The sequence below is a fragment of the Homalodisca vitripennis genome, unplaced genomic scaffold (assembly GCF_021130785.1).
Source record: "Homalodisca vitripennis isolate AUS2020 unplaced genomic scaffold, UT_GWSS_2.1 ScUCBcl_7664;HRSCAF=15449, whole genome shotgun sequence".
Classification (NCBI taxonomy): domain Eukaryota; kingdom Metazoa; phylum Arthropoda; class Insecta; order Hemiptera; family Cicadellidae; genus Homalodisca; species Homalodisca vitripennis.
This window is the reverse complement of record NW_025783783.1, coordinates 1-12,572: the sequence shown is the minus strand read 5'-3', so window position 1 is coordinate 12,572 and position 12,572 is coordinate 1. Positions and strand designations below refer to the sequence as shown.

Sequence of the window (12,572 nt, the reverse complement as noted above, 5' to 3'; positions counted from 1 at the left end):
TTTAAAAACAAATTGTATTCGGATATGAAATATAAAACTTTTTTTACCTGCATGTCTGAATTTGATACTCCATAGTCCAGGTTTGAGACGACTAGTGTTGCACCACCTCCTGTCATGCTTAGACCTCCTGCTCCCCTGCTGTTGTAGAGAGTCCGGCCATTATACAGATCATGCTGCCAACGGCTGTTGCTATCGTCAGGAGGCTGAAAGTAAATACACGAATAAAACCGTGAATTATTTAAAAAAATTTCCATTGTTTGAAAAGCATCTATAAGCACTAAAATTTAAGATAGACAAAAGTTAAACTATTTAATGGATATAACCTCAACTATAGTATCCCATTCTTTTGAAAAACCTTTAAATATTCCTGTGTATGTATACAGGTAAATTTACAGGTATAAATATATATATATATATATATATTCATTAATCAAATTTGTGTAAATGGCAATAGCCTAATTTAATTTTTTCCAATAAACATTGAATCGCAAAGAGTACCTGCTCCGCCGGGACTCGAACCCGGATCTCTCACTTTCAGGGTGAATGTGCTACCATTACACCACAGAGCCTTTACATTTTACGATTCAATTATTTTGTATTTGGCCAATACGCTATCTGCTCGACTGAAAAAATAGGAATATCTACGCCTATAGCACAACTGTATCGTGCTAAAACCACTGTTTTAGTTTAGGCTAATAATATCATTATAAAACGTAGAGACAATAGTTTAATATTTAATAATTTACTTTATTTAAAGCCTAACAAGTAAAACATAATAATAAAAAACAAATTTTGTCAACCGAACTAAAACAAGTTTGCTATTAACGTAGCCCTATCTATTTTTATTTACGACTCAATTACGACTTTTGTTATTGCACTCAATAACAAAGGATTTCGATTCATCCCATCCCTCACGAGTATTGTATAGGAATGAGAGACGAGATTACAGGAAGGCTATTCGGAAAATCAAATCAGATCAAGTACTGACCAAGATTGCCAACTCCTCTAATAAAAGCAAAGCAGTGTGGGAAATCATAAACAACCAAAAGTCTTCAAATTCCAAGAAGAACTTGAACATTCAATTATTGGACGAAAATAATACCCATATTACAGATCCTACAACAGTTGCCAATATATTCAATAAATATTTTGCTGTTGTAGGACAAACACAATCAGATGTGACTTGTGGTAACACTGCTGCTATACACTCATCTTCAACTAGTATGCAGACAATAATGAACTCCTTCTTCCTTTCACAAACGTCGGCAGAGGAAATATCACGCGTCATCCTTGCTATGAAATCCAAGCCATCTTGCGGATCTGATGGTATTTCTTCTAAACTCTTGAAACAGATCCATGACTTGATATCACCACTGCTGGCCTTTCTTGTGAATGAATCTTTTCAAGAAGGCGTTTTTCCGGATGTTTTTGAAGCATGCTATCATTCGACCACTGCACAAAAAGGGTAAAAGGGAGGATTGCAGTAATTATCGCCCGATTTCCCTCTTGTCAACCTTCTCCAAGGTAATTGAAAAGATTTTTCTCAAGAGATTCTTGTCTTTTATAGACAAGAATAATGTCCTTTCTCCTCAACAATTTGGTTTCATCAGAGGAAAATCCACGATGGATGCCGTGAACTTTGTTGTGTCATCTCTGGCTCAAGCCATGGACTCAGGAGATCCGGCCTTAGGTTTGTTTTTCGACCTTACTAAGGCATTTGACATGGTCAATCATGGCTTACTGATGGAGAAGCTTGACAGACTTGGAGTAAGAGGAGTACCACATTCCTGGATCTCATCATACTTAACAGGGAGGACTCAGTCTGTTCAGATACGGTACTCGGATGTCTTTGGGTGTCGTAGGTCAGCCAACTCAATCTCAGCTGGTGTTCTTAGGGGCGTTCCACAGGGCTCAGTTTTGGGTCCTGTCCTCTTTTTGCTCTTCATCAACGACCTCCCGAGGATTGTGTCTGGTGTCAATGCCAGGATTTGCTTGTTTGCGGATGACACATCACTCACGGTAAGAGCTCCGAATCAGTTAAGTCTTCGGACCTTGACATCGGAGAAGGTTTGTGAGATTGTGCATTGGTTTGAACAAAATGAGCTCAAACTGAATGGCTCCAAAACAAATCTCATGGAATTTTCCATAAGTGGTTCGGTGAGTTCCGAGCCGCTTGCAATATCTGTGGGGAGTGACGAGATCTCTCCGTGTGCCGTGAGCAAATTCCTCGGCGTTCATATTGACAACAGGCTCAAATTCCATGACCCCATTGAGTTCGTTTGCAGAAAGCTTAGTTCGGCTATTTTCGTAATACGGAATCTCTCAAAGATCGCTGACACTCGAGTGACACTGGCTGCATATTACGGGTTAGTTTATCCGTACTTGTCATATGCAGTCGGGATTTGGGGTGGTGAAAGCACGCGCACGGGGTTTATTTTTAAACTTCAAAAGAGGGCATTGAGAGCTGTCTTCAGCAAACCTAGCCGATCATCCTGCAGACCTCTTTTCAAGGAACACAAAATCCTCACATTTCCATCAATTTACATCCATAGTTGTCTCACTTATATCCATAAAAATCCCCTCCTGTTCAGAAAATCCCACAACTCCAACACTTACCATCTCAGACATTCCAATAACCTTCAGATCCCTCCACACAAGACCAGTTTCTTTGAAAGGCAATTGCGGTTTAGTGGTATACGGTTGTTCAATGCTCTTCCCGAAACCCTTAAGGCAGAAGGTGACGGGAAATCGTTTGCTAAAGGGGTAAAGAACTTGTTGGAGGTGAAGTGCCACTACAGAGTCAGGGACTTCCTCAACGATAGTAGTAGTCTAAGGTGAAAGGTCACCTATGATCATGTTTAAGTTATTGTTATGGTCATGTACCGTGCCTTGTTGTTCTTAAAATATGACTACTTTAGTATTATTTTTTATTTGTTGAATGGAACAATCCTATTTTGTACATGACGCCATTGTATGACACCATATTGTGTTTTGTCAATAAAGAAATTTGAGTTTGAGTTTGAGTTTGACTCGCCAAGACTTCAAAATATTTTATTTCTATATTTAAGCCTAATATTTATCACACTTAGTCTTAAACGTTTAAAATTTTCTTAATTGATTACGGATACATATATAAATAGGAAGGTAGTCTAGTAATTCTTTCTAAATAATCTGTTACATATAAAGTGTACTTACTTGAGAATAGGGAGTATCTCGCTGCTGAACTAAATCTACCTCTCTTGCTTCTCATGGGTCCTCCACCACCACTGGCGTTGTTCTTAAATTCCTCGCTCTGTTTAATTATGTCGTCCAAACTCATTTCTAACTTATCCATCACTATATAAACAATATCCTGATAACAATACAATAACTTGAACAGTATTCTAATATCTAACGCACAAAAACAATCAAATCTTAAAGGCAGCCAACAACGACCTATCAGCACAAGAACTTACTCAGACGAGTTCCAAGCAACGTATGAAGGAAATGGAGTTGAGTGGCGGGAACTAGAAGACAAGATGGCGCGCGCATCCCAGCCGTGACGTCACGCATCGAGAAAAACCAGTTTTCCCCCTCCACCCGTGCACATAGAGATCTGTGGTGGTGGACATTGCTATTGCATGGTATTTTTGTGTTATATAGTTTGTAGATTATTATAGCAAATAAACTAATTATTCTACTACATAATTATAAATGTGTTAATGTAGCGGTCATATTATTTATTCCTACTTGATAGGCAATTTTTTTTGTACTCATGAAAAATTTAAGAAAACTGGGGACCGTAAGTTATAAAGGTTGATATTGTAAAAAAATATCAGAATATAAAATCTATTTATTCTCCATTTGATCTAGTTTAATAAATGTAATTTAATTCGTTTAAAAATCACAAATAGTACATATTATTTTTAAATTTATCTCTGTTTGATAAATATATATAATAAATAATAAAATATATAATAATTTCAATATACAAAACAGGACTATTCTCTGGTAGAAATGGTAAATTAATATTGGTGGTAGTGTTGCCTTACGTACCATATGCACTGTTTTATCAAAGAGTACGTGTTTAACCGACAATATAATGTCAATGTTGCCACTATGGAACCATTACAGTCCCATTCGCTAAAATCTCGTGATGGTTAATAATAATATTAAAGCGTAATACTATTAAAAAATTATAACAGTATGTCCGTGTATGTCCTAACCGATTGTATATACACATTATTAAGGCCCCTTGCTTAACATAAAGATGTATTCATATTTTTAAAATACTTCTTCGGGCTACACCCTACTGGTCTTTACAGCTTCACTACAGCTAACATATCTTATTAATTGAAATATCCTGTTAATGTTATTAATTACTCAGTAAAACTATTGTTTTAAGCTGCATAGCTATCCTAATATTAATTAAACTATTATTATAATCTGTTTAAAATATTAGTTTACAAATAGTAAGTTTGGTGATTTTATTATTTATAATTTTTTTTTAAATAACTGATGAGCGTTAAATTTATTCAGATAAGAAATTTTAAATTCAAAGAAAAATTATATTTTTAACAATACGTTATGGCAAATAATTAAGTACGCAGTGCTCAGTCAATACAGTAATGTGGATATCAACAACAAACAGAGTTACTTTTTAACTTTTAAAAAAAAAACCTTGTATAAATGTTATTATCACAACTGCCGTTTAGAGGGGATAGAATCTAGAAATATCTGGAATTTTGGTCTAGCAGAGTCTTTTCATAAATTTTTTGCTGTGATTCTGAAGCTTAAAACATCGATAAAGTATCAAGAAACGAATTGAAATTGATAATTTCCGGAAAACACATGTAGTATACGTCCAAACTTGTCATGCTCTTCTGTAATCACATTGAAAAATAATACAGCCTAAATACTTTTACCAAATAATTACGCATAAAATGTGTTCTAGCATTTATTTAGCAGTTGCTAATACTTTCAAGACAAAACTGTCCTCTCGTTCACTTAGTCTTTAATCGTATTATAAAAAACAATTTAAGTTAAAAATATTTTGTATAGGTGAACATACTCTGAAATTTAGACATGACATCTGTGCAAATAAATCCCTCCAGATTACTGTCTAACTTTGTACCCAAAGTACCACACACACTTGACTGGTTAGATATAAGTCCCGTTAGATTCCAGGAAGGGTGCGGCGCGGTAACCAAATGAGAACAATACACCCCGAGGAGCCGCTACCGCTTTGTCTGGTTTTGGCGACAACTACAGTCCGAGATTAGGTTTGCCAGGAAGTGGAAAATGGAGTGTTTAATTTTAACCAAACTTTTGAGTTTGAGGGCGTTTTGTGGTTTAAACCGTTGGAGATACGAGAAAAAGTCACTAAACCTTTCCTGTCGGAAATTTAATTTTGACTTTCGATTGTGGCCTCAGATTTGAGTTACGAGCTCTGGTTTAGTCGGTAAAGAGCATGGAAGGAAAGTCTGCACTGGTCAGCATCGTGATTTTTTTTAGTATAAAATATAATACATACCTATCTTAAGTCAGTATTTTTAAGTTTTTTTAGGAGGTTTAATTTGCTCAGGAGTTAATGTAGTCATGCCAGGAAATTCACAGGGGGGTTAATGTTACGGGGGGTTAAGACATCAAGGGGGTTTAATTTCCTCAGGAGGTTATCTAGTCATGCAAGGAAATTCCCATGGGGGGTTAGTGTTACCGGGGGTTAATAAATTGGAACTTTCTTGTATACAATTTAAAATTGAAGTAGGATTCTGCTGTCGGGTTTTATCTACGACCTCTGGTTTAGGCAGTAAAGAGCTTGGGAGAAAATACTGCACTGGCCAGCTATGGTGAATTGTTAAGTGTAAACAAAATAAAAACTACCTTTATCAGATTATTAAGTTGATCGAGGGTTTAATTTAATCAGGAATTCTTCTACCATGAAATTCGCGGGATGGGGCTTATGTCAGTCCCGACTAACGATCTTTTCTCAAATTCAAGCTAGCTCTAACGGTTCTTCTGCTATCGGGCTTCAAAGAAATGCCATCATAGATACCCATAAAAACCATTATATAAACGATTGCTCACATTTATCCAAATTCCATGGAGTGAGACATGCAACATAATCCAACTTGGTGTTCATTGTGTGGAAATTAAGCAATGTATAGTTATGTTCTTTTTTCAAGATTTTGTCAGACTGACAGGCTTTTCCACCCCCTGTATGGTTTTCCTGATGTTCAACCAAAAAACTAAATTACTATGAAATTTTTTAAATTTAACTTTTATCTTAACAAAATAAAATAACCATTACTTTACAAATAATATTAAAAAGTATCTGTTGAGTCCATACAGTCTTAAAATGTATTTTGAACCAAGCATAGTAATAGAAATTAATCATAAACTTTTATATTGTTCTCGTAACAGCCAAGGTTGTACAATGTATTTATGTCTTGTCCAAGATGTTTAGAATTATTTAATGGTAAGAAATGTTCATATATTACTCTCAATATGCGTATTAAATGGATACCATAATTTAATTTCTTTAAAATTTTTCTTATATCTTATCATAATATCTTATTAAAATACGTAATATCTTAAAATAGAACCATATTTTTAAATAAAACTTTTTATTTATGATGTCAATTATATTTGTCCCAAAAATAAGTACCAGTTCTTTAGATTGGATAATACAATGAGAATAATAATAAAATTTTCAGTTTTAAAAATAAATTTTTACGTTTGAAAAACTATTTAAGAACAAGCAGTAATAAATTTTCAAATTTCAAAAATACCTGATATTATCAATTGGAAAGTGCTCACCCTTATATAAAATACACACAAGGTAAAAGTAACAACACAGTTTAGATAAAACCTTTTTAATTTATTAAGTTTTTCTAAATATGAGACACCTCTTTTAATCTAATAACAAATTGTGAAATACAGGATTATTACAATACATTTTTTGTCAAAACAGTAAATAAAACAATATGATTTGAAACAAATAAAAATTATTCTATGTACATATATACATGTTTTAGTGGAGTTATACACGCAATGAATTTCGTCTTTTTAAACATGTTAGCTGAGCGTTCGTATATATAAAATGAAATATGTACATGCATAACAATGTATAATAAATCTTGAACTGTCAAAAGAGTTGTTACTATAATAAACAAACGCATAATCGTACAATTACAAACACACATAAAAAGCCATTAGCGAACTTCAAGAACAACCCGTATCCTATAAAGGAACAATACATGACTAACAAATAAAATAAAACTACACGTTGTCTAGTCAAGATAATTTTCTGTAAATAAAAATATTTCCATTAAGGTACTACTTCATTGCGGTTCAAATTGTAGTTTAAACATAAATTTTATTAGTTATTGAACATTATAATATGCACACACAAAAGTATTTTCGGTTTTTTTAAATGTAACAGATTTCTTATAATTATTTAAAAATCTGTTAATATCAATTATCCGTATCAACAAAAACATGCAATGTAACAAATCTAAGTAAATAATAATGGCCACAACATGTTATTTAGTAGATATAATGTGTAAATTTAACATATTGTTCTACGTAAGTTATAATGCTAATTAAAAAGTGATCTATAATAATTAAAATCAATGATTACCTATTAATAATAGAATAAATTATCTGGACAATAAAATGTACATTCAAATATTTCACTTAAGCTAACCAAAGTTCGAACAACAGCAATCATGTTAAAAACGTTTTATCATATTTCATATCTACAAGGGTTTTTACACAAAAATAGTCTAGACAATTATATCTCATTTAACAAGTGTATATATACATAACAAATATACTTTCAGACTGCTATAATTAATAATAATTTCGGAAAATGATATTTAAACCATAAGCAACAAAACGGGATTTTGAATTTGAAACTGATTGCAACATTTTTTTCAATCCACCGATGTAGAGTAAAATTCAACAAATTAATGATAAGCTAACAAAACTGAGTTATTTTATTGACATAGTGTTGTCAAATGTACATATATAACCTCTATTTGCATGTTATAACTACAAATATGTCGACTAAATTGGTAATCAACATCTATAAATTGTACATGTTTGTATTAACAATATATAGACTTCATTTACGTTCAGATTACATTACTTTCTTTCGCTGATGTACGCATCTAATTCCGCATCTAACTCCGCTGCAGTTGGGATTTTATTTTTCGTTCCTCGTCCATCACCTCTTTCGTCGCCATGACCACCTCTTTTGAAACCTGCAACAGGAAATATCAAACTTGAGCGAACTTCTATTGATGTAATTCGCATTAACTTCAATACAGTTATTTATTATTTTAAGGGAACACAACTTTAATATGAGAATGATGAAATGAGTGAATTTGTCATCAAGGACAAGACAATTTTCATCTTAAAGTTTTTTTTTCCCCAATCATTAATTCTTTTATATACAAGTAAATCCATATTTTTAATAATTACCTACCGTAGTTTTCATTAGTTATACGGAAACCTATCCCCTTCATACCAATATAGAATAGTAGAAGGTCAAAGTAAAAAGATTTTATTTTTTTTTTTTAATTAAAAGAATTTTCTCACCTCCTCCACCATCTTTGCGGCCAAAACGTCTAGCACTAGGCCTGCGGGCGAAGCCTTCTCTGACTCGGTTGGCTTGCTCTTTCATAACGGCAACATCAGACGTGGTTATTTCAATCTGCATGGGTCGACCTGTAAATATGCAACACAATATGTAAACGGGTTTATAACGTAATAAAGATATTCGGTGATTATGTTATCCACTACTTTAAGGCAGTGTGAATAATAACATGCAAACAGGATTTGACACGAGAAGGATTGCGTTAGACACATATCTTCAGCACGTAATTAACCAAATTATCAACGTTTTTATGGATGATAACTTATTGGCCTTAAGCCTTTTTGTTCAAATTAAATAATATGTATTCATTGTGTTACAAGTGAACTTTAAACAAATTAAAAAAGAGAAAGAGGATATCCAAATCCGAGAAATGTATAGCGTTTCTTGTAATACAACGGTAGTAAATGTTTATAAATGGTTTTTCTTTGATTCCCTACCCATTATAGCATGAAACTAACTGTTATACATACTGTACTCACCATCTAAAGGAACCCTGTTGTACTGTTTCATAGCTTTGACTGCATCTGCTTTTCGGTGAAATACGACGTACGCTGAACCCATGGAGCGACCAGACTTGTCATAATTAACCGTTGCACTGTGTAGAGGACCAGATTCTGAGAAGAGTTTCTGGAAAAAAGTATTAACTATTAAAACTACGAACAATAATATAAAATATGTGCATGTGTTCTTGTGAATGCACCATAAAAATTAATAAAATTATTGAGAGGTTTAAAAATCATTATACTTTAATGAACACAAATGTATTTTAATTTACATAAAGCTGTAATTTAAAATCTACTTTTACAAGAATAAAGAAGAAACTTAAATGTCTGGTGTAAAAAAGCTACTTATTGGTACTTTTACTAAGCCTTGGTATAATGTAATTTTGACGTATTATTAGTATAAAGATAGTATGAATATGAATGTATATATAATGTAATAATTGGGCCTATATAACAAATAATCTAACATATACGCCTTTAATTTTAAATTTTGTTTAAAGTTGCAACAATAGTATACAACAATAATATTCTTTTGGTTTTGACCAGCTATACCTTAATTCGTTTACAGCATTTAGCAGAGTAAAATATTTACACACACACGAATTTAAAAACAAATTGTATTCGGATATGAAATATAAAACTACATTTTACGATTCAATTATTTTGTATATTGGCCAATACGCTATCTGCTCGACTGAAAAAATAGGAATATCTACGCCTATAGCACAACTGTATCGTGCTAAAACCACTGTTTTAGTTTAGGCTAATAATATCATTATAAAACGTAGAGACAATAGTTTAATATTTAATAATTTACTTTATTTAAAGCCTAACAAGTAAAACATAATAATAAAAACAAATTTTGTCAACCGAACTAAAACAAGTTTGCTATTAACGTAGCCCTATCTATTTTTATTTACGACTCAATTACGACTTTTGTTATTGCACTCAATAACAAAGGATTTCGATTCATCCCATCCCTCACGAGTATTGTATAGGAATGAGAGACGAGATTACAGGAAGGCTATTCGGAAAATCAAATCAGATCAAGTACTGACCAAGATTGCCAACTCCTCTAATAAAAGCAAAGCAGTGTGGGAAATCATAAACAACCAAAAGTCTTCAAATTCCAAGAAGAACTTGAACATTCAATTATTGGACGAAAATAATACCCATATTACAGATCCTACAACAGTTGCCAATATATTCAATAAATATTTTTGCTGTTGTAGGACAAACACAATCAGATGTGACTTGTGGTAACACTGCTGGCTATACACTCATCTTCAACTAGTATGCAGACAATAATGAACTCCTTCTTCCTTTCACAAACGTCGGCAGAGGAAATATCACGCGTCATCCTTGCTATGAAATCCAAGCCATCTTGCGGATCTGATGGTATTTCTTCTAAACTCTTGAAACAGATCCATGACTTGATATCACCACTGCTGGCCTTTCTTGTTGAAATGAATCTTTTCAAGAAGGCGTTTTTCCGGATGTTTTGAAGCATGCTATCATTCGACCACTGCACAAAAAGGGTAAAAGGGAGGATTGCAGTAATTATCGCCCGATTTCCCTCTTGTCAACCTTCTCCAAGGTAATTGAAAAGATTTTTCTCAAGAGATTCTTGTCTTTTATAGACAAGAATAATGTCCTTTCTCCTCAACAATTTGGTTTCATCAGAGGAAAATCCACGATGGATGCCGTGAACTTTGTTGTGTCATCTCTGGCTCAAGCCATGGACTCAGGAGATCCGGCCTTAGGTTTGTTTTTCGACCTTACTAAGGCATTTGACATGGTCAATCATGGCTTACTGATGGAGAAGCTTGACAGACTTGGAGTAAGAGGAGTACCACATTCCTGGATTCTCATCATACTTAACAGGGAGGACTCAGTCTGTTCAGATACGGTACTCGGATGTCTTTGGGTGTCGTAGGTCAGCCCAACTCAATCTCAGCTGGTGTTCTTAGGGGCGTTCCACAGGGCTCAGTTTTGGGTCCTGTCCTCTTTTTGCTCTTCATCAACGACCTCCCGAGGATTGTGTCTGGTGTCAATGCCAGGATTTGCTTGTTTGCGGATGACAACATTTCACTCACGGTAAGGAGCTCCGAATCTCAGTTAAGGTCTTCGGACCTCGACATCGGAGAAGGTTTAGTGAGATTGTGCATTGGTTTGAACAAAATGAGCCTCAAACTGAATGGCTCCAAAACAAATCTCATGGAATTTTCCATAGAGTGGTTCGGTGAGTTCCGAGCCTGCTTTGCAATATCTTGTGGGGAGTGACGAGATCTCTCCGTGTGGGGGCCGTGACGCATAATTCCTCGGCGTTTTCATATTGACAACAGGCTCAAATTCCATGACCACATTGTGGAGTTCGTTTGCAGAAAGCTTAGTTCGGCTATTTTCGTCAATACGGGAATCTCTCAAAGATCGCCTGACAACTCGAGTGACACACTGGCTGCATTATTACGGCGGTTAGATTTAATCCGTACTTGTCATATGTCAGTTCGGGATTTGGGGTGGTGAAAGTCACGCGCACGGGGTTTATTTTTTAAACTTCAAAAGAGGGCATTGAGAGCTAGTTCCTTCAGCAAACCTAGCCGATCATCCCTGCAGACCTCTTTTGCAAGGAACACTCAAAATTCCTCACAGTTTTCCATCAATTTACATCCATAGTTGTCCCTCAACTTAATATCCATAAAAATTCCCCTTCCTGTTCAGAAAATCCCCACCAACTCCTAACACTTACACATCTCAGACATTCCAATAAACCTTCAGAATCCCTCCACACAAGACCAGTTTTCTTTGTTGAAAGGCAAATTGCGGTTTTAGTGGTATACGGTTGTATTCAAAAAAATGCTCTTCCCGAAACCCTTAAGGCAAGGAAGGTGACCGGGAAATCGTTTGCTAAAGGGGTAAAGAACTTGTTGGGAGAGTGAATGTGCCACATACAGAGTCAGGGACTTCCTCAACGATAGTAGTAGTCTTAAGGTGAAAAGGTCACCTTAGGGTGGATAGATCATGTGTTAAGTTATTGGTTATGGTCCATGTAACCGTTGGCCTTGTTGTTCTTAAAATAAATGACTACTTTAGTATTATTTTTTATTTGTTGAATGGAACAATCCTATTTTTGTTACATGACGCCCATTGTCTAATGACACCCCATATTGGTGTTTTTGGTCAATAAAGAAATTTAGAGTTTGACGTTTGAGTTTTGACTCGCCAAGACTTCAAAATATTTTATTTCTATATTTAAGCCTAATATTTATCACACTTAGTCTTAAAACGTTTTTAAAATTTTCTTAATTGATTTACGGATACATTATATAAATAGGAAGGTAGTTACTAGTAATTCTTTCTAAATAATCTGTTACATATAAAGTTGTACTTAACTTGAGAAATAGGGAGTTCTCGCTGCTGAACTAAAT

General features: G+C 34.3%; 1 protein-coding gene and 1 non-coding gene across 2 annotated transcripts; one reads left to right on the top strand and one right to left on the bottom strand.

The window, feature by feature from the left end:
• Positions 1–498: 498 nt before the first annotated feature.
• On the bottom strand, positions 499–569 carry Trnas-uga. Its single transcript has one exon. It is a non-coding gene; the product is annotated as a tRNA-Ser (tRNA).
• A 10,271-nt stretch (positions 570–10,840) lies between these two features.
• Positions 10,841–11,386, top strand: LOC124374252 (the record flags this gene model as incomplete). Its single annotated transcript, XM_046832502.1, has 2 exons — positions 10,841–10,907; positions 11,081–11,386. Coding segments are annotated over exons 1-2 (373 nt in total), but the record flags the coding sequence as incomplete, so codon positions are not given.
• Between the last annotated feature and the right edge of the window lie 1,186 nt (positions 11,387–12,572).